Genomic DNA, 21,859 nt, shown 5'->3' with positions numbered 1-21,859 from the left:
TCAATGAAATAACAAAGGTAAAGAACTGCAGGTTGTTTTCTCTTTAAAAGGTGTAGGAAATGAATTGAAGCCAGGGTCTCTTTTCTCCACAAGACACACACCAGTGAAAATGCCATTTACATATGTTTGCACTTGGGTCTCACAGAGCTTTAAATGGTTGTTGACAGTTGACTGAACAGGTTTCAGTTGAGAGAGAGAGGCTATGGAGAGGTTCCTCCCTTGGTGATTCTCTTCAGCCTGGATTTTTAAATCAGTGCTTCAAGTCATGTCAATATCCATATTGTTTGCAACCCTGGTGTTCTCTCCTTATAAATCTTCAAGCAGCAAGAGACCCATTATCACATCCATTCCTCCTACAGCCTTGTTCTTCTCATCTGAGAAATGTGACTTGAAACTTCTATTAGTAGTGGAGAGGTACGTTTGCACTGCATTTTCCATGAAGAGGGTTCTTAAAAATGCTTTATAACTTCTACCAATATAAATTTATATATAAGGATCTCAAATGAGGGGCTCCTCAGAGCTGTGCTTTCTAATTGTTTGATATATAACTAATGGGCCCTACCACCAGAAATAAAACATTGAGTGCTCTGGTTCCTGGATGCCAGAGCACTGACTTTGTTTGCATGAAACTCCTGCCCTCTGAATGTCAATCCACTTTGAAGTGTCCCAAATGTGCCTCAAACCAAACAAATTCAGAATGATTATATGCCTCTGATAATGTTCAGATGAAATAAATAAAAATGGGATGCAGCTCCTTTGGGTAGAAAGGCAGGATATTTTTAACCAGGCATGGTAGCATTAAAATAAAATGTAATGCAAGAAATGTAAAATAAAAGAATACTTCCTCTATTTTAATGTGCAGGAGAAAGTAAGATTGAGGGCATTAAGTACTTGAAAAGAAATTTAACTGAACTTTGCATTAAATATTTGAAGTCTCGTCCAGAAATTTATTATTCACTCCATATTAATAGCAAAGTTGGCTCCTGTTTGACTCATGAAACAGCATTTATTCTAGTGAAGAAAGACTGCAGTCCTAAGAGAGAACCTCAACATCATACTCACTGTGGAATCATCCTTAAGCAGCATGCTTAAGGAATATCTCAGTTATTTACAGAAAAACTACCCAGAATGCAGCAAACTCCAGGTCTGGGCTTACTGTCAGTCATGCTTCAGATCAAATTCCAAAGGAAATCTGCAGGGTTTTTGGTCAGCAAAAACAAGAGCAATAAATTCACCCAGGATTCATTCTCAAACACTGCCCTCAAAAAAAAACTCGACATGGCTGAAGTTCCAGACATGAAAAAACTGTAAGGGCTTCATTACAAATGGCATTTTACAGACCCTGACATGTTTGATTGGCTCAATTATACAGAGGAGTTGTTTCAAGTCTGATTTACCATTAATTACTTCTGTTTACCATTAATTAATTACTTCTGTGCCACCTATGCATTCAGTCCTGGTTTGTATTGCAGTTTAAAAGCTTGGATTCAAATTACCCCAGTCAATGCAGTTTACACCAAATGACCACTTTGTGAGATTTATTTGAGGGACTTTAATTGGCCCTGGGGAGTGCATCCTGCAGGGTGCTGAGGCTGGGAGAGGAGGTGGGTGTGCTCCTTGTTCCTGCCCTCATACAGGGGGAGTCTGGGGGCAAATCCAGTGTCCCTCAAAGCATTTGGCTTGTTTTGGGCTGCTGTGGTGTCTGGGGTTGGCTTTGTGTTGGAAGTACACAAATCTGAATCAGGACACTGGCTCTAGAAGGTATTTTCTTTATTATTATTTCTTTTTCCTGGGTCTTCACTGTCTGTGTACCTGTCCAGAAGGCACAGTGAGGGGTCAGGAGGGCACAGGAATTCATGTCTGTAGTCCAGAATTCCAGCCTTGGCCTCCTAAAGGTGACATGTGCCACAATGATTTTTTAATAAGTATCAGGTTTGCACGATAAACCTATATTACTCATTTCAAATGAGTAATGAATCCTCTTTTTTTCACCCAACTTGGAAAGATAAGATAATTTACAGTAGTAAAATGTAACATTAATTCAAGTGAGAAAATAAAGCAGTAAGCTTTTTCAGCAAGGTAGGCCACTTTACAATTGGTGTTGCATTGTTTTCCATTTATTTTACATTGATGGGATTTTTTTTTTTAAGACCTGATTTTTCCTTACCTGGACTCAGCTTTAGAGAGGTAGTGAACTTCATATTTTTATCTTGCATAGAAAAAATTATCAGACTCTTTCAGTGTTACAGAAAAAAATGGGAAAATCTTTTTTTTTTCTCCCCCCTCAAATCTAGAAAAGGCTATAATTTATGTTTTTAACTTCAAAGTTATTCTTGTCCCAAACTGAAGTGTGAGAACAAACAACTCCTCAGAACAGCCATCACATATCAGCAAGTTCCTTGTCACTGGAGCTGTGAGTTTAACTTGGGAGAGCTGTGGGACTCAATTGTTCTTCTGTAAGGTGGAAGGAGGGATAATATAATGTGCAGTGAGATGGAGAAGACTTATTGTGACTGTGAATGATGTCTGCCTCTGTGGCATAAAGTCTTGCTCTCTATTTCAAGAAATGTAATTTAAAATGTAGAATGAGTGCACAGCAGGAATAATAAAATTGCCTGAGCATGTGAATTTTAAGCACTAAACATGATACAGAAATAAGAAATTTTTTTGAGAGAAAATTGGCTAATACAGCTTTCTTCCTTAAAAATGTTTGCTTCTGCTGGACATTAATCTCTTGGCAGAAATGTCTGGGAAAATTAGATACTTCTCAGTAAATTTTATAAGAAAGTAGATGTTTTAACTAAATAACAAAATGGAATTGACAACCATCAGAGGTGGTAGTGTCACACTTCTAGTTCACTAGAACTAGAGCAATATAACAATTTTTTCTGTATATAAATAAGTATATATGTTTTCTAGTATGGTGGTAATAGCCTTATACTAAGCCAAATGTGGATATAAATTATCCCTAGCATCTTTTCCAGTAGCATGTCTAGGCAAGGATGTCCCTCCTCCCCATCTGTTTGACTTCTATTTTTCTCTGAAATCCTAAAAGGTGAAAACATTTAAATTAAGTAGTCACATAGCTCTAATTGCCAACCTGTGAGGAGCTCTGTGTGGCACTTCTTCCATCACCAATTCTGTCAGCTTCCAAGGAAATACTGGAGTACAACTTATAATTCATAATGACTTACATTTTCTTTTTGTCTTGCATCCTTTTCCCTGACCTTCTCTTTTTCCTTCAGAGCTCTTAATGAGGAGAGCTTCACAGCCATAAACACAATTTTTCTAATGGCCCCTCTGGGGAGAGGTTTCCCCCTGGTGCTCCTGACTCAGCCTGGTGTTTTGCTCTTTCCTAGCTTGCACAGACAAGGAGCTGAGGAGTCTGGCCTCCAGGCTGAAGGACTGGTTCGGTGCCCTCCACGAGGATGCCAATCGTGTCATCAAGCCCACCAGCTCGGAGACAGCACAAGGCAGTAAGAAACCCCTCTGCTGATCAATATTGGGTGTTGTAGGAGCTTCCCAGCCTGAGAGCTGAGCTCAGCACAGCTGTTGGTGCTGCAGCATCTTGCCAGGCAGGAGCCAGTGAATAAGCAGGTACCTGAGACCTGATCCTGCACATCAATGCTGTTTTCAGAAGGAGCTGCAGTCCTTCTGTCCTCTCTCTGGCCCAAACTGCTCTAAAACTGGCAGTCAGAGGCAGAGAGACTTTCACAATGTAATCAGGCAGATAACTGTCTGAAGGCCATGGAGATCACCTCTGTATGAGTAACTGAAACTGCTCAGGGATTTGCTCAAGCTCTGGGGTTAATTAATAAGGTGTGGTTTGTGTCTGTACAGTTAAATTCCATCACCCTCCAATTCAACGTGCCTGCATGTAAATAATTTCTTGGGGTTAGACTCTGGTCTCTGCTTATCCACCAGATTTTGGCCAAGCATTTTCTGACACAATGTCAGTGGCATAAGATGAAAATATGGCATAAAAGCATAGGGAACATTATGCCAATGTTGGAAAAAACTCACTTGATTTTACTTTAAAATTTCCTGCTAACAGTTTATGTAAGAGAAAGAATAATTAAAATATCCACATCTCAGCCATGGGGTTAGAAGAGTTAAATGGTTGAGAAAGCTGGAGTCCATTGTGTCCTAGGTATTTAATAACACTATCTTTGCCTCCTTTGATGCTTTTTGTTTTTTAAAGAAAGGAAGAAAATGAACAGTCTAGAGGACATTTACTCTCTGTGGGTTAAGCCAACGTGACTGATTTTGATGTCACTTAGCCACCAGGGAGGGGAAAGATTTGGGTAGCAGCATTAAAAGAGGTCATGCTCATCAGAGAGCAGATGAGAATTCACTTTCTGTAAGGACTCATTAATTCTTTTAAACAGTATGTCCCAAAACATCTGATCCTTTGGGCTGAAAAGCAGGATGCACAAGTTTTATCTAGGTGTGTGCCTCACTGTCACTTCACTGATTCTCTGGGATGAGCTGCCTAAAGCCAGGGTGCAAACCCAGAATTTAAAGGGTCCTGTCAGCTGCCTCTTTTATGGCTCTTTTCACCTGGTGTCCCTGTAGAGTGACACCACAGAGGCCACAGGGGCACTAGAGCAGACCCAGCACTTCAGGGTGGCATTTTCTGTTAGTCCAGGTCTTCACTGCCCCTCTCTTTTCTGCTGCATCCTAAACAGACAGTATACCACAGGCTGTATTGCTCAAAACTATAGTCAAACCCAGTAATTTACCACATATCTTACAACTTGGTGGTGAAACAAATCATGTTCTGTGTAAATGATCTTTGTTCATGTGTCCCTTATTTTGCACAGCATTTACAACAAAGTCAGTATCTTTAAAACCATGTCCTACTTATTTCTGAAACAGTGCTCCAAAAAAAGATATTCTCATGCAGAGGATCTGAACCACAGTGCTAAAAGCAACTGGATGTACAGCTAATCATGGCTTCCAGACGTGAATTCATTTCAAATCCCATGACAGAAAGCCTTAGAGGCTTTAAACTTTGTTTGAAGTCCTTTAGGCCCAGAATCACAGGAAATCTCATTTTATCAGATTGTCAAAAGGATGTTTTCATGCAGATGATTCGTGACATCCTCATGATGACCTTGCCAGAGGCCAAAGATCAAATACAATCCAAAAGGTGTTAAGTCTTTTTTTTTTTTTTCTTTTTTATTTTTTCTTAAGCATTTTTAGTGAGAAAAACATTCCTGATAATTCTGCACTGTTTGCTCTGACTCACAGAGGAGCTGTTATCTCCTTTTAGTTTAGTTTGATTCCTGGCAGCTTTTATTTGAAGGGCTGCCTGATGATCTTCAACATTTGATCTCAACAATGTTCATTTTTAGACTCTTGACTTAGTTTGGCACATTTTCTTATTTTCTTCTATATCAGTTAAAAAAAGAAAAAGAAAGAAACTTTATGAGTTTAGATGCCTAAGCCATTTTTGAATGCCACAAAACTTGGGCTTGTTTTTCTTTTTGAGGCTTTGCAACAGCATTCATGAATTAATCTGCATGTGCCAAATTCTGCAGCTCACATTTTCTCTGTGGCACTGAAAATACTCACAGGGTGAGGACAGCAGTATTTGGCTCTCTCCAACTTCAAACATTTGTAAAAATGAAAGACACCATAACAGGGCTCAGATTTCAAAGCAAAGTTCACATACCTAAGCTGTAGAAAAGAATGGATGTGAATCCTGGCAATCAGGGCACACACAGCTCTGGAAATACCCTCTGATGTACACACTGCCCTTTCTTAGGGCTCTGCATGTGTTGCCCTCCTCACCACACACATCACTTCATTAGACTGAGCTGGTTTGGTTGTGCCTGCAGAGTTTGAGAAGGCAGGAACATCCTCAAGGTGTTCCATTTGGGATGTGCCCCCGTGGCAGTAGAAGGAGCAGATGTGGGATGCCATGACCACGATGCCCTGGACACACTGGCTGTCTGGAGAAGGTCTTCCAGCAGAGATTCCTCTGTGCTACATTAATTTTTCAAGATGTTAGTGTGAGTGTAAATAAGCATTTTGAGTGTATTATGTTCACCCCCAGGTGAAGAAAAAAGTAAGCTCCTCTTTGTTTTCTTTGTAACTCTCTTGAAAGGAAAAGGATGAGGGAGATTATTGAGTTTAGATGTCAAAACTTCCTTCCCTGAGCCCTCTGCTCCCAGCAAAGCACTGTGGGCCAGGCACTTTGTCTTCTGAAAGCTTTGTGCAATTAAAATCTCCTCAATAAATGATATAAGAAACTCAGGGACACGCTTTGACTTAGGGAAAGAATAAAACTAATTATGTAGCAAGATCAGATTCAAATTGCTCCTGAGCCTGTTGATAATTCATAACATCCCCTATTGTATCCAGAGAGTGTCTTTGGTTGGAGTGGGTGATGTTTTTCTTTTACTAGAGATCTATGCAATATAAAGAATTCTTTTCTGGGGAATATTTCTTCTCCTACTTCTTTTATTTTAAGCGATGGGGAAAATTAGGTTAATTATACCCATGTTAATTTAATTGTAGTATACTTTAATAAAATAAAAATGGCTTGTATAAGTCAACTTTTGAAGGGAGAAAATAATTCTTTCATGCCAGAAGGTGTGTTTATTTTTAATAAGGATTTTCACCTAAAGACTTTTTTTAAATTCAATTCCATTTCAATTCAGAGGAGGTAGAGTGTTTTATGTGTTAATGGGATGAGAGACTTTTGCATGTAGGTCACCAGCTTGATTTCCTTCCAGTCCTGTAGTGAATGAAAGTTGTCAGGATGCTGAACAGCTGTCAGTTGGAAAGGGGAACGAGATGGTCTCAGTCCAGGTCCTTGTGAGCAGGTGTCCAAATGAGAGCAGCCACACCTCAGCTGGCATTAATTGGCATCTGTGTGGGCAGCCTCTGCCAAGGAGCCAAGAGGGATGTGGAGCCTGCAGCATTCTCCCACTTCCACCAAAGCACTGCAGCACTGAACTGCTGAACAGAAAGATGCAGAGAAGCTCTCAGTGAGATTACTTATTCTGGGTCTGTTGTGCTGGAATTCCAGCCTGTTAACCAAGCACTGAATTCTTTACAGAATTATAGTATATGGTTTATTTCATCCAGAAAATTGCATCATATTGATAAATAAGTATATCAAAATACTCTGAAAAGAAGTTAATTCATTCAATATCACTTGGCCTCAGCAGGCTGGTGGGAGCACAGTGACCTCCTGGTGAAGGTAAGTGAGTTTCAAAAGCCATTTTCCATCAGCTGCCCTGGTTGTGCCGTGAGTCAGAGCCTGTGCTGAACATTTAGGGAGCATTTGGCTTTCACTCCTGCTGCTGGGTGCTAAGGGCATCCAGGATAGCTGGGTCTGGGCTGCAGATGCAATGTTGCAAAACATTATTTATGGGCAGTACCTTTTACCAGGAGACAATATGAAAACTATTTACCTTCAACCACATGTTGTTAATTAAAGAATTAACTTTCTGCTGATAATAACCATTTAGCTAAGGACTTTTTGTCATACCTACCACTTCAATATTTCAGGACTTCCAGACCACATTGTCTGATAATCCAGCACTGTTTAGTAAATCTAATACTTAATAAATCTAATAATAACCATCATATATTTATTAATATAAATATCTTTTGCTAATATATGATGCATAATAGATAAATTTATTAATATAAAAAAATAAAAATATATAATACTTAATAAATCTCAACTGGAATTCTGGTCACAACAGTGAAAGCTCCATTGTTTAAAAGAAATTATAATCAAAACCTCATCACCTAATGTAATTAACTGTCACAGAGCAGCTTTGTACTCACAGCAGTCACTCCTGGTGACTACTCAGACAGGTTGTGCTGAGGGCAGGCTGGTGGTGTGTCCCCATTGTACACACATGTGGAGATTTCCCAACAGGGAGGAAAACAGGACTCAGAAATAATCTATAGGCACTGTCAGGGGCAAGTTCATTCCAGGATCTCCTCCTCCCTGTGTTGATCCCTGCCAGTTAAGAGATGAACTTTAGAGACCCATCAGGGCTGAGCACACCTGCCTTACTCACTGATCATACAGCACACCTTGCAGCCACTCATCTTTTGCAGCAGAAAGTGCCACCATGGTGTGTAAAGTCCATTGCCAGGGACAGCAGCTGTTCATAAATAGAGCAGACATTGGAAACTAACTCTTTTTCTCCTGAAAACTCAAACTGGGATAGCTGGAGCTGATCCCAGCTCCACCATGCAGTTGAATGATCCATCCCTGCCTGATGGATTACTTTTAACCTGCCCTGGGGTGGGGAATCTGGCACCATACACCTGCACAGGGCAGGACTGTGTGCCCTGCTCCTGTTGTTCTGTAAAGGCAAAGGTGAGGAATCTTAAATCCTTTCACTTGACAAAAGATTGCACAGTGACCAAATTCTGCTTGCCTTCTTCAGATGACTTAAATAATTGAAGTCAATATTTCTAATTGCTTCAGCAAGGCAGGCAGCTCCCCCCTACATCTATTCACAAAGCCTTGTTCTTTTTCACTGTGCTCAAGCATGATTAGATAATGTTATGGGAGATAACAGCATAAAAATGTGATGAAATGTTCAGTATGATTTCTCTCTTCCCTGCCTGAGCTGCCTCTAGCCCTGAGGAGATGGTGTTGCCTTTTTCCTTCCTTACAGAAACATGTATTATGAATGACACAAACCTTCCCATTAGTTAACCCTTCTGATTGTCCCTCTGTGTCACTGACAACCTTCAGCCACAGCTGCATGCACAAAACACAGCAAAAAGCCCTTCTCTCCTTTGGATTAATGCTTAAAATAGCAAGTAGAGTGCAGAGCTTGGACAAACTGTCAGCGTGGTTCCAGCAACATCTCAGCTTTCACTTCAACAAAGCAGCATCCTGAAAGGGGCACGTACTGCACATAAGGCTAAGCTGATCCTCTTTCAGTGAAAGCTGCAGCCAAAGGAAAAAGCTCATCTGGCTTCTGTGCCCAAAGCAGAGTGAGCAGTGCACAGGCAGGTTTTTGCTCCCAGCTGGAGCAGTGTGAGCACCAGAGGCCAGGGCTATCAGGAGCCCTCTTTCCCTGCAAATCCCAAAACAATGGATTCATGTTTCTAAGACCTGGTGGAAACCAATACCCTTGTTATCAGATTTATTATCTCTGTATTACAAATACACTTCCTTATATTGTAGATAACTTGGAATTTAGTCTGAGCATTGAAAAAAATACCGTGACAGTGTGGATTTATAGTGCCCCATGCCACTGTTTGTCTGGAGACTGCAGGATACTGGAATGTGTATCTCATATACACAGTGGGTATCTATATGCATGACTTGGGCTTTCTGTGATAACCACTGCTGCTGCAGCAGCCTTTGAAGGATCTGGGCTATTAAAATGAATGATGGTGATGGTTTCCAAAGCGCTGGAAAAGCAGAATCCTGTATTGCTGCAGAATCCTGGAGGCTGCAGGAAGAAGTGCTGCTGGTACAGCATACGAGAGCATGGGCAGCTCTGTGCAGCTCCAGCTGAAGCAGTGCCTCCCTCAGAGTGGTGTAAGGAGCAGAGACCTTCACCTCCTCTCTCCCCCTGTCTCCCCCAGACAGCTCACAGTCCAGATCAAAGCAGTTTGTTGTCACAAACCACAGATAGGCCTTTGAAAAGTGAAAAGCAAGGATGAGAGGTAGAAGATGAGAGCACAGCAGGAAAGAATCTGATCAGGCAACTAGAAGTTAGTCTGGGAAGCAAGATTTAAATTGCATTCAGATTCAGTCTAGTTTGAAAACGCAGTGGATATAGCCTTTTCTCATCGCATTTCAGTTTTCTGGAACCAGGCCAAGACACTTGGACTGAGGACTGAAGAAAAAAAAAAGCAAGAATTTTTGAGTAGAGAGAACTTTGAATTACAGAAACCAGTTCTGAATCTCAGCCCTCTCCACCCCACAGCTCCCAGAGTGGGAATAGTGCTCTAGTTTGTAGCCGTGCTTGGGCTTTAAGTTTTACACAATCAGTTCAGTCTTAGGATTTTGTTCTGCTTTGGGCAAGGCAGTTCAATGTTCAGAGTCCAGCCAAGAAAAGAAAAGTTGGCAAGGCTTCACCTTAGCAGCCGTTCCTGTGCCGGGGGCATGCCGGGGTTCAGCTGGGGAATATTTGCCTGTCTTCTTACAGGATTTGACACCAGCATCCTACCAATCTGTAAGGATTCCTTAGGCTGGATGTTCAACAAACTTGACATGAACTACGACCTGCTGCTGGATCCCTCGGAGATCAGCGCCATCTACCTGGACAAGTACGAGCCCTGCGTCAAGCCGCTCTTCAACTCCTGCGACTCCTTCAAGGACGGGAAGCTTTCCAACAACGAGTGGTGCTACTGCTTCCAGAAGCCCAGTGGTGAGCTCTGCCTTTTGCAGTGCACAGGAGCTGTTCTGGCTCTCCCTGTGTTTCAGGGCCTGCCCACAGTTTGCTCATGGGCAGGCAGGTGTGTTAAAAAGCACTTTTCCCCAGCACCAGCGTGAAGGGCATTGTGGAACCATGTTTATTGCCACAGATGAACTATATTAACATCCCTTGATCATTAAAGCAAACAAAGTAGTAAGTGTCAGTGCACACTCTAGAAATAAGCTCCATTGCTGACAGAAAGCTCAAGAATTTACTCTTTTATTAATGCAGAACTTAGCCAATTAGCAAGTCATAAATCAGAGAGAGCTGGCATGATGTCAGTTTGGTGAAAAGAGAGGTAGTATGGTTTAACAATTAAAATGGCCCCAAAACACTACTGTCAACTACAGTGTGTTGCTGCTTTTGCTGCTTTTTTTTTTTTTTTTTTTTTTTTTAATTAGTGGAGCTAATGACATAAATTTGTTTTGTGGTACATATGGGCTTCTCTCAGTCCCAGGTGCACAGTAGCCTACATTTCATGTCAGCAGTGAAGCCAGTCATTACGGAGTCTGTCCTGTACCATCTGGAAACTGATTCTTATACATTATATTTTAGGTCTTCCTTGCCAGAATGAAATGAATAGAATTCAAAAGCTAAGTAGAGGGAAGAGTCTGTTGGGTAAGTTCAATTATTTGCTATTCATTTGCTCAACTAATTAAAGCTTCTGTGATTATTGTAACTTTATATGCAGTAATGGTTTTTCAATTAGAGACTAATGTTTTGAGTCGGGAATGTGCAGCACCGAACGTAGGCCTGACACTATGAAATTAAACAAATAATGAGATAGCAACACACAGAACAGGTGTCAGTGTGGCAACGGGTTCAGAACTAATTTACAGCTCTTCAGAAATGCAAAGCCTTGTCTGCACAGAGCTTAATACTGCCTTCATCACCCCACAGGTCAGAGGAAGTACTGGGAGGCTGCTTGGTACTGAAGGCTCCCATTTTTGAGGGGTGACTGAAGGTGCATAGCCAATGCATTCATGTTCCCCTCCAGTTATGGTGCAAGGCTTTCCTCGGGGTTCAATTTTACCTAATCACTCTTTCAAATATTTCAGTATATTCTGTGTATATGAAAACAGGAATTCATATCACCTCATTTTAGGCAGCCTGCAGGATGCTTCATGCTGTAAGTTGTGGTCATGCCTGTCCCTCTCTCTCGTGCCTATTGGGAGCCTGAATTGATTCATGACTTACATTGCTCTGACGGATATCTAAAATTAGGTTGAATAAATCCCCATCTGGCATTTTCCCAATTAATTGCTAAAAAATCAAGTTGCTGAACTGAAAACATTTCAGGTGACTAATTCCCTACCCTAAAATCACCCAGTGATGTGTAGCCTGGCATTAATGTGCTGATGTCTTATCAAAACTTGTGTCCCAGCACATTTGTGCACCCAGAGTCCACCCCCTGAGGCACAGCAGGACAGATGAATCCCCTGTTAACAGCAAGCCCTGCACCTCACCCTTGAGGAGAGTGGCTGACTCAGCCCCAGCTGTCAGCCCCATCATGGAGAGTGTCAGTTCCCACAGCATCAGCAGCTGCAGCACAGGGTGTGCTGCTTGGTGCCTCCCACTTTCCAGCCTGGTTCCTCCACACTCAGCAGCAGAGCCTGCAAACAGCTCAGCTCTGCCAAATCTGCCATTCCCACATGCCACTGCCATTTGGACTCGAGGTTCATGTGCCTTGTGAGCAATCCCAACCTGGATTAATTGGTTTAAATTAAGAATAAACATTCCTAAAGGCCACAGGGACTGTGGTTTAGATCCATCATCCTTTCATAGCAAGTTCACATGAAGATCAAGGTGTTCCAGAGTTACAGCTCCTGCTGTTCATAGCTGTGTGAGCAAAGGGAGGATTGATCACTTGGGGTATGTGTACTCCATTCTGCATTTGTGTTCAAGGGAATGTTGTGGCAGAGGAAGTCACAGTGTTCTCTGTCTCATGGGTGTCATGATTTTCAAAGCCACCTAAAATAATAGGAAGCCCAGTTCTTAATAGATAGCTTTGACTATCCCATATTTATTTTATGGTTTGCTGTTATTTTCTATGTGCAATAAATGTCATCTAGGTTGAAACATAAGTAGTTTATTCTGGTGTGTGGGAAGAATGATGCCTGGGTTGCAGGTAGTTCAACATGCAGGTGGTTGTAGCACATGTCACTGGGATCTGATCACAACAGCAGGAGTGAAATGACAAAGTAAAAGCACTAAGAATGGTCCCTCAGCACAGATAACTTCTAGTCAACTGCATTAATAAAAAAAAATATAGAAAAAGAATGAAAGTGGTGAAGCTCAACAAATCAAGGTGTCAGGCACAGGTTGTTCCACATGCTAGAAAATTATAATATAAAGAGGAACTCTTTGCTTCATCTACCCTAAAAGTCTTCCTGCATAATGACACATGTCTGGGAGATTTTAATTTGATATCAGAGCTATTTATACAGCAGAAAACATTATCTTTTCTCTTCACTGACAGAAAAATCATTCAGATGGAAGCCCAAACATACATGTGACTTGTAGCAATGGTAAGGCTGGAAAAGAGAGATGAATATCTTCAGAGAAACTAATCTTTAATTATTCTCTTTCCTCCTCTGACCCTGGCACAGAGAGCACAGCACTTACAGTCTGGGCAGTAGCATGAAGAATGTTTTTGTTAACTTGTATCCATTGATAAAAATGATGACTTTTGATATTTCCTTCTCTATATATTTTTCAAAACACATGACAGTTGCAACAAAGTACTTCAAAGCCATTGCCATTAGATATGTTGAATTTGGAGGCTTTCAAATGAAGTCTAGCATCCCAGGAGACTGAATTAAAAAGTAAACAGCACTATTCATCTTTTCCTACCAGATTTATCTGGAGTACAATTAACTGCAGAGACTGTACTTTTAGAGCATACAACTGTGCAGCCTGATAATGCTTCTCCCACACCACTAAAGTAATAAATTTCTGCTCCCATCACTGTTTTCTCCTGTATCAACCCTAATATAATAGCTAATACCAGGAGCTGTGTGCTGGCTAGCACTTAATTCTGACAGGCTTTTACCTGTGTGCTTCACTATCTTTAGCATATAATTATTCTCCTCCTGTTCTCTAAGGAAGGGGAGTATTATATAGATAAGGAAATGATGCAAAAAAAAAAAAAAAAAGAGGTATAGGTCTGGGTCCATAAAGAGGAAAGAGATGCAACAGTGCTGTTCAGGTTTGTGTGGAATAACTAAACCCTTCCCAGGAAAAGGGAGATGGGCAGGCAGGATTCAGTAGCTTGAGGCAGTTTGTGGGGAGTGACTCACATTTTGTGGTGTCCAGGCTTGTGGGGAAACACTGCCTGTGCAAGAACCTCTGAGGAGGAAAGCTCCAGATGTTCCCTGATCCCAAACCCAGAAAATGGGTGTCGTGCTCCAGGATAGCAGAGCCTGTAGCCAGCTTATTTCTAACAAAGACAGGCTGATTTGTGTACAATTCACAGGGAGAATCATCACATTGTACAACACTTGTTCCCAGCTACTCTCTATCCTCTCCAGATTATCACCTGCACATGACACATTGGAGAGGACATGCTGTATCTTCCCTCTGATGGTTGGCAATTACTGTGGCATTAGTATGCATAGCTAAATATTTAAAGCTCCAGTGCTACATACAAATTGGCACGAATTTCCCACGCAGAAGGAAAAGTACCTTCCACTCTTCACTGTGACCCAAAGTGTGAATCTATTCCACACACAGTTATCTTGGCTGTGAGCCTAGGCCATAATTTATTTTTAAATCTTTTAGAGGTTTTATAGGTGGTGTGGAACATTTTCATGCCTTACAAAAAACAGTGAAGCTATGCAAAAAGGCCTGTTTCAAAGGAGGAAAAGGTTTCATTGCCCTAGGAAAAGAGAAAGCATGAGACATTTTAAAATGCAGAAGCTGTTCTCTGCTCACCCTGTAATGCTCCTGAGGTCCCCCCTTGATCCTTCCCTGGAGCCAGATGCTCATCAGATATAAAATGGCAGCTCTAGTGACAAGGGTACAGCTATGCTGATTTACACCAGCTCCAAGTCAGCACCTGAGCACTTTTCCCAAGGTTGTGTATGGTTTGATAAACACCTGGAGTGCTTATCAGAGACTGGATATGAGCATAAATATGAAAAGATATCTTTCCTAATCAATATTGAAATGAAGTTTTGAACACTGAGTGTTAACTTACAAAAACCTGCCAAGGCAAATACATACATTTGTTATTAAAACTACTGTCTTATAAATAGTAAAAATGAATTTGTGGTAGTTGCTAGCATGCTTACATTCATTGTGCATGAGCATCATGGTGTTACCTATTAGCAAACCTGCTATAAGATCATGCTTTGACACTATTTAAAATATTCTCACTCATGTATGTGATCTCCAAAACTGATCTGATATACAAAGATTTCTGCAGATGTTCAAAGGTTTCTCTTCTCATCTCATAGACCTGTGTTAGCAGCACTCAAACATCAGACAAGGTCTGCAGAGCAATGAGTTTGGATATTCAGATTCACTTTGTGTAGCTCTCTGTGTGCATGAGACTGTGACTGACTTCCACTTTTATGTCATTTATATAGGAAATCTGGTGACATTTGGGCAGCTTCTTCTCATTCATTTTTTCCTGTGAGAAATGTAGTGGAAGTGGCCCATTTGACTCATGTGCTGTCTGAATAGATGCTACACATGGAACTTCAAAAACCTTTACTGAACCACCAGTGAATCACTGGTATCTTTGACAAAGGAGAAAAACACTTTCTCAAAAATCGTTTGAGACAAGAAATTTGGGGCAAAGGTGTGTTTATGCCATGTTTCAAATTGAAGCAATTGACAAAGACAGGAGAAATGAGTGTACTGACCTCCAGTGGGAATAAAGCTAACTCATCTCGAAGGACAAGAGGGCTTTTCATATTGAAGTACATTTGCTGTGTCTGCTGAAAATGGTGGGAACAATAACATAGGTTTCTCCTGAGAGTTTCCCTCTGTGCAGAAACCAGAATCAACCACACTCTACAAGGCTGAAATTTATTGGTTTTATTGTGAAACAAAACTTGGGCTTCAAATCCGAAGACTTACTGATTCAGATCCTGTTGTCCCTCTCTGTGGAGTCTGTGCATTATTTCTTCTTTTATGCATGGGAACTCTCAGTAAGTCAGGGGATGTTCCTGAGATTAGTATGAATAGCAAGCAGATGGCAGATACCTTCCAGGGATAATTACAGTGCTGTTGAAAGACTCATGTGATAAACACTGAAGGAGTGCAAATGGAGAGAAATGCAAAACTAATGAAGTTGGGGTAATAATCCAGTTGGGAAGAAAAGTTTAAAAACAGGAGTTAAATGTGAAAAGGCTCTGTGGGAATATCAATCATTCAGGGACAGACTGAACCTCTCTCTAGGACTGTGTGACACTCTCCTCTGTGTGCTGGGTATGAACAAACATTTATACACTGTGACCAGGGGGTCTGAAAAGAGTTAACCAGAAATAATTTCTCCCCCCTTTCAGGCACCAGATAATCACATGTATTTCCTTGCTAACATTGTCAGGATCTTTATGTGTATAAGTGCTAAGTCCCTAATACCCTCTCTGTGTGTTTGCATTGCTGATCACAGCCTCTGTTTTATTCAGGTGCTTTCATCCCCCGGTGCAATGAGGAAGGTTATTACAAAGCCACACAGTGCCATGGCAGCACGGGGCAGTGCTGGTGTGTTGATAAGTATGGCAATGAGATAGCTGGCTCCAGAAAGCAGGGCACAGTCAGCTGTGGTGAGTAATGACCTGCTTTCCTCAGACAACAGGTGAATTAACACTGCTGTAAGCCCTGCACTGCTGTAGCACCAGTATGATAACAAAAGGGGCAACAGGGGAACATGAGTACCACAGCTCAAAGTGCTCCTCTGTTTTCCTGCTCACACTAAAATGGGGCCCTCATGGGTCCTTTGGAGAGCAGGGGTGCAGCACAAGTTAACAGGCAATAACCACTGTTAAAACATTTTTACTACCAACCTGCAAAGTGCATTTAGTGATATTAAAATTCAGGAGTTTCTCAGCATGGTTATTAAATATATTGTTCTGTATACTCTGGAATGCACATCTGCTGGAACTTCATGTATAGTGCCTTTCCAGACAAGGGAAGGCCTAAATATGTAGAATTGGATACATTACAACCAAGCCAAATAAAATTGTTGACAGGACAATATTATGTAGGTAAGTGAAATCACCAATTAGCTGTTGTGCCTAGACAAGGAAGATGTCATCTACAATCCTTCAGAGTGCTTCAGGGATGGTTGTGAATGCAGCTTTCTTTTTTGGGAAGGAACAGAGACCTAGAAGGCCAGGAATCACATCACAGATCTTGGGTTCAATAGCTACATTTGCAGAGTGAGGTTTATGCACTCAAATAAAACCATTTTTTGGAATTTTTTAGCCTGATTTACAGAGCTGTGATGGAATGAAAGTATTTACAGAGGAATAATGATTTTCTGGCCTGCATGCATGTGGTCTGGAACTTTCCTATAAGCCTCTAGGAGGAAGACAATGCATAGGGGATGTTTGATGCAAGAAAATTTTTCAGAGTCAATTGATATCTATTTATCCCAGTTCAGAATGCAAATTTAAATTTTAAGGTTGTTTCATGAATAGCTGAACATAACATTGCAAATGACAGTGGCTTGCATGACAAGGATAGTGATTAATGTGGAATTTGCTGTTCTGTGAGGAAATGACCTTTCCTGCTCACTTGTTTCAGAAGAAGAGCAAGAAACCTCAGGGGATTTTGGCAGTGGTGGATCTGTTGTATTGTTGGATGATTTGGAAGAGGAACCTGAAGCAACAAAAAAAGACAAAGAAGGAAAACTGAAGATTCATGTAAGAGCAGCTAATGAGGATGATGAAGATGAAGATGATGATAAGGATGATGAAATTGGTTATATATGGTAGTGCCCATCATAATGAGGACTCACGTTTTGCACAATATTGCAACTCACATCATATCTCTGCAATTGTATCTGAGAGTACCTGGCACAAATATTCCCTCTCTACTGAGTTTAATTTTGTATAGTCAGTTTAATTTGGATGACAACTTTTCTTTTCCAGCAAGGACTGTTTGGAAAACAGCTTTTGTTCAGTTGGTTTGAGGAATTTTTGTTCTATCCACAGGGGCAATGTGTTTCAAGACCATTTTGTGTCTTAATCCTCACTTGCACCACTTAGGAAATCTATCCTGTGAAAGAATTCTGGAAGGGGCTCAAAAATACAATACAAAGGCTTATAAGCCCCTCTCATGTCACAGAATTTGTGTCATAAATTGTTGCCTGGATCATATCAGAAAAAGTTTTTTCTTTCATGAAGAAGGAAAAGTAGGTGCCTCATTTTCTAGTCCATATTTTGATGTCCCAGTGAAGAGTAAGTCTCTTTGGACAGTGGCTGCCCAGTACCAGGGGTTTAATCCAGAAGAAAATCCATTGGCAGGACTTTCCCTTCCTTCCATTCTCTGAGAATGAGTCCAGCAGGTTTAGTCCAGCTCACACTGAAGGCAGAACTCCCACCAGGGCACAGATCAGCTCACTGACTTTATTTGATAAAGGGACACGGCCTTGATCTTAAGAGATGCTAAGAACCTGCAGTTGTCATGGACCAAGCCCTAGAGGCAGGGGACAGAGTCCATCTGCCCTTCAGAGTGTTACAGGGGAGAGTATTCTGTGAGTTTGTAGCATCATAACCACCCAGAGCTGTTCCTCATCTTCTGCCCGAGTTCCTTGGCACTGGGAGGGTCTCTGACAGCACCCAGGCAGCTCTGCTTCCAGCTCACACACAGACCTGTCTGTTCTCCATTTAGCAGCCCTCCTTCCAAAGTCAGGATGCTGTCAAAGACACAAACCCTCAAAAGTTACTGTCACTTATTTAATGTAAAGATATCTGTCTAAAAAAACAGCCTTAGGTGGTGATATTTCAAAAGTATAACCCCTTGGTTCAGCATGATGCTGCACACTTGTAATTTACACTCCTAAAAAAGATTAGTATTAAAATCCAATCTTTGATTCCCTCAATACCTCCCACGTATTCAAAGCTCTTGTATCAGAGGATGGTGACTTTACATTTTTTGCAGTGTCCTTTCCCATGGAAGTTCTCAGATGCAGTAATGTGCTGTGTTGTTATTTTTGCTGTTTTGTGAGGCAGTAAGAGGAGCTTTAACCCCACTCTTGCATTAGGATGCAGGTGTAAGTATTTTAGCAGTGCCTGTGGTTGGCCAGTGTTATTTTGCAGAATGAAAAATGTGTTTTTTATAACAAAAACTGATTAGATTTTTTTTTTAGTTAATGGTGGATATAGAGGTGGAGACAGCATTGAATCACAACATGGTTGAACTACACAGTCAGTTGAAAGCTGGAAAATACCACACAGGTTGGCAGAAGTCAGTTTTTTGGTACATTGGCCTGGGGATGTTGGCTCTCAGCCCTCTGCAAAGTCAGTGCCTGCCTGGCAGCCCTCTGGGTAGGACCTCTGCTTTCAGACATGATCAGAGGTGGAATTCCTTTCAGGGACCATGTGCTGCAAGGGCTCTCCTGTTTTCTCCTCTTTTATTTCCTATTTATCCAGATCAATGACCTGAGAACAAAGAGCAAGCCTGCATAATGATTATTAATGCAGAAGGATGTGTAAAACCAGGAGGAATTTGTTGTTTCATGCCACTGCATCCTCCCAAAAATCTGCCATCACAGTCATTTGCAAAAGGCCTGCAATCTGCCCTGCCTCAAATAAATCCCTTTGGTTTTCCCATAGCTTTGTAAAAATATATTTAATAATCATTTTCCATGAGCTGCACTGCACACAGACACACACACACCTACACACTTCTTCTGTTTGCCTTTCACAGAAATCCTGCCAACTTGCAGGAGGAGCAGATAATCCAGCATTTCTGTCTCCCTAAATATGATTTTGTGAGAAGCAATTGAACACCATCAGTAGGTTCTTTCTCAAATGTCCTGTCTAGTTTTCCTCTGGTATTTTCTTAATTAACCCCATACTCTCTGGGTTTGGCTCTGTGCAAGACCTGCCTGAGGCACAGAGCTGCCATTTCATTCTGACATAAATCCAAGCTCCACAATCAGCAGATTATGCTTATCCTCCTGACTGGACTGGTTCTCCACACAGAGCCAGGGGGTTTTGGCAGTGCTGTGTCCCTCCACAATGGCTTATCCTGGCTGTGCCTTACATCAAAGGTCACAGAGCAAATCCCTTCTCCTGCCCAGCACCTCCCCAGGGTAAAGCCTGTCAGTCTGAGCCCTTGCAGGCTTTACCAGGTCTGAGGCTGCAGGGGGCTGTGTCCCATGTAAACATGCAAGATGGTTAAATTAAAGCTGTTTAATCAGCCTTTAAAAGTGGATGTGAACATCTTTGAGCCATGGCAGCACCACCCACTGCTGGTCTCCTGGCTGTGATGTTTCACATACCATGCTTCCAAATCAGAGCTGGAAGGTTTATATCTAACTGTAAAGCAGTTCCTGTCTCCAGACTCACCAGCTCAAACATGAAACAGCTCCAGCACAGCCTGGTGAGGGGCAGGTGCCTTGGCTGGCTCAGGTGGGCTCTCCTGGCACATCCCAGAAACACACAGGTACACACAGCTGTGCTAAACCTGCTGGCCTGGATCCAGGCACACCCCCTCTCCAGGTGACCTGTTTGGCTCATGCAAGTGTTCTTCTGCCTCCAGCCAGCATGGGAAATGTGCCATTTTATGGGCTGGGGCAGCTGGGGGGTGCAGGGCATCAGTGCCAATGCCAGGCAGGAGCAGGGCACTCAGGCTGTCGTGCTTGGAAGGGCAGCTCAGACTCTGGATTGCTTTGAGAGCAAGTTCCTAAATCCTGCACAGCTATTTAACAAAGCCCTTTTTGTGATCCAGTGGTGTCCTCCCATGGTGGAGCCTATATATATATATATATATATGTACATCTCTGTGTGACTGTATATATACATTTATGCACAAATATGTGTGTGCATATGTATGTGTGTGTCCAGTCTGGGGAGATGCATTAAGAAAATCTTCTATTTAATGAAATAGTGATAAAGAAACCAGCGATTCTACCAAGAGCCAGTGCTCTTCCAGATCAATCCCCTTCCATTCTTCATGCTTTGTAAAGGATTTAATTTGCTTCCAATTTAATTTAATTCAATCCCTTTCTTTTTCTCTTTCCTTTTTTTCTTTTTTTTTTACAAAGCAGGATTTACTTCCCATCTAAATCAAGTCATTGACCTTCCAAATTTTTTCTCATTGTGAAAAATGGAATCTGAGTTGGCCCATTCTTTTAGACACACAAACCAAGTGGAATCAGAGTTGTCCCATTCTTTTAGAAACACAAACCAATTTTTAATCTCATTTTCTTTTCATATTACAGTCTATGAGATACTGTTAGGCATTTCTTTATGTTTCTTGCAACTACTGTAGTTAAATCAAAATGTTGAGTTCAGATTTCAGCACAGCTGGGTTTTTTGGGTCATTACTGGCCTTTGCTGTGAACACAAAGAATCCTCTTTATTTTCTTTGCCTTTTTTTAAGCTATTCTGTACTGTTATTTTAAACCATTTGAAGTGTTTATTTAATATTTATTCTACAGTTTATATTGAAAATGTAAAGTTTATATTTAAAACAACACCGTTTGTTAGTGAATGCTTCTCTTTGCCTCTCCAGCCTAGTCTGTTAGTCTCAGTGTACATTTCTGGCATGGGAATATTTTGATATTAGGAGTTTTGTAGCCTCTTCTCCCTCCAGCAGCAGCTGATGTAGATCAGGCCAGCAGCTGACCCAGAGCTCCAGGTGGCTCAAGCTTCGCTCCCTCGTTTGTTGGCTTCTCTCGCAGTCCCTCCTGTGTCCCCTCCTTTCATCCACAGACTGCTTTGTACAGTTACTACACATCAAAAAGCCCTTTCTACAGTAGGTGGGTTTTGGTCTTTTTATACTTTTCTCAATGCTGTTGATGTCTGTTACTGTTCAATGTGTAGATCTGTAAGGAGAGATCCAAATATTACGTGTTTCAGTTCGATGTCCCTACTGTAGATGGATGTAGACTATCATAGTAGTAGAACTGCATAGTAAATTCTGAATGCTTTTTCCATAAGGAGTTCAGTGGAATGTGAGCATTTTGCTACCTTTGGTTAACTGTAAATGCTTAACTGTAGTCTGAAATAGTTGCATTTTTGTCCGTCTCAATAAATTTTAATTTGTCTGCGACTCCTTATTGCCTGTCCTGAATTTTATTAAACTTAGGGGATCAAAAATACTGCACTACCTTGAGTCAGCATTTAATCATACATGGAAATGGATGCTTCTTTATATTTGCTTCATAACTTATACCTCTGTTCAATGACAGCTGTAATCTGTGGAGTTAATGCAAGGTCTCCAGAAACCTCTATTTTAAAAGCAGAAATGAAATCAAA

At 41.3% G+C, this 21,859-nt stretch overlaps 1 protein-coding gene across 1 annotated transcript in view; it reads left to right on the top strand.

Annotated features, from left to right (window-relative positions):
* SPOCK1 (SPARC (osteonectin), cwcv and kazal like domains proteoglycan 1) overlaps window positions 1–21,653 on the top strand; it is a 264,257-nt gene extending 242,604 nt beyond the window's left edge. Inside the window, exons 7-12 of the mRNA XM_056502504.1 lie at window positions 3,360–3,476; window positions 10,149–10,370; window positions 10,974–11,036; window positions 16,055–16,192; window positions 17,175–20,183; window positions 20,214–21,653. Of these exons, the coding sequence (XP_056358479.1) occupies window positions 3,360–3,476; window positions 10,149–10,370; window positions 10,974–11,036; window positions 16,055–16,192; window positions 17,175–17,365 (731 nt within the window). The 3' untranslated portion in view covers window positions 17,366–20,183; window positions 20,214–21,653. The remainder of the gene's footprint in view (window positions 1–3,359; window positions 3,477–10,148; window positions 10,371–10,973; window positions 11,037–16,054; window positions 16,193–17,174; window positions 20,184–20,213) is intronic.
* Window positions 21,654–21,859: the final 206 nt, after the last annotated feature.

Source organism: Oenanthe melanoleuca, chromosome 13 (genome assembly GCF_029582105.1).
Source record: "Oenanthe melanoleuca isolate GR-GAL-2019-014 chromosome 13, OMel1.0, whole genome shotgun sequence".
NCBI classification, from domain to species: domain Eukaryota; kingdom Metazoa; phylum Chordata; class Aves; order Passeriformes; family Muscicapidae; genus Oenanthe; species Oenanthe melanoleuca.
The sequence above is the reverse complement of the archived record's forward strand: the minus strand, read 5'-3'. Positions and strand labels throughout refer to the sequence as shown.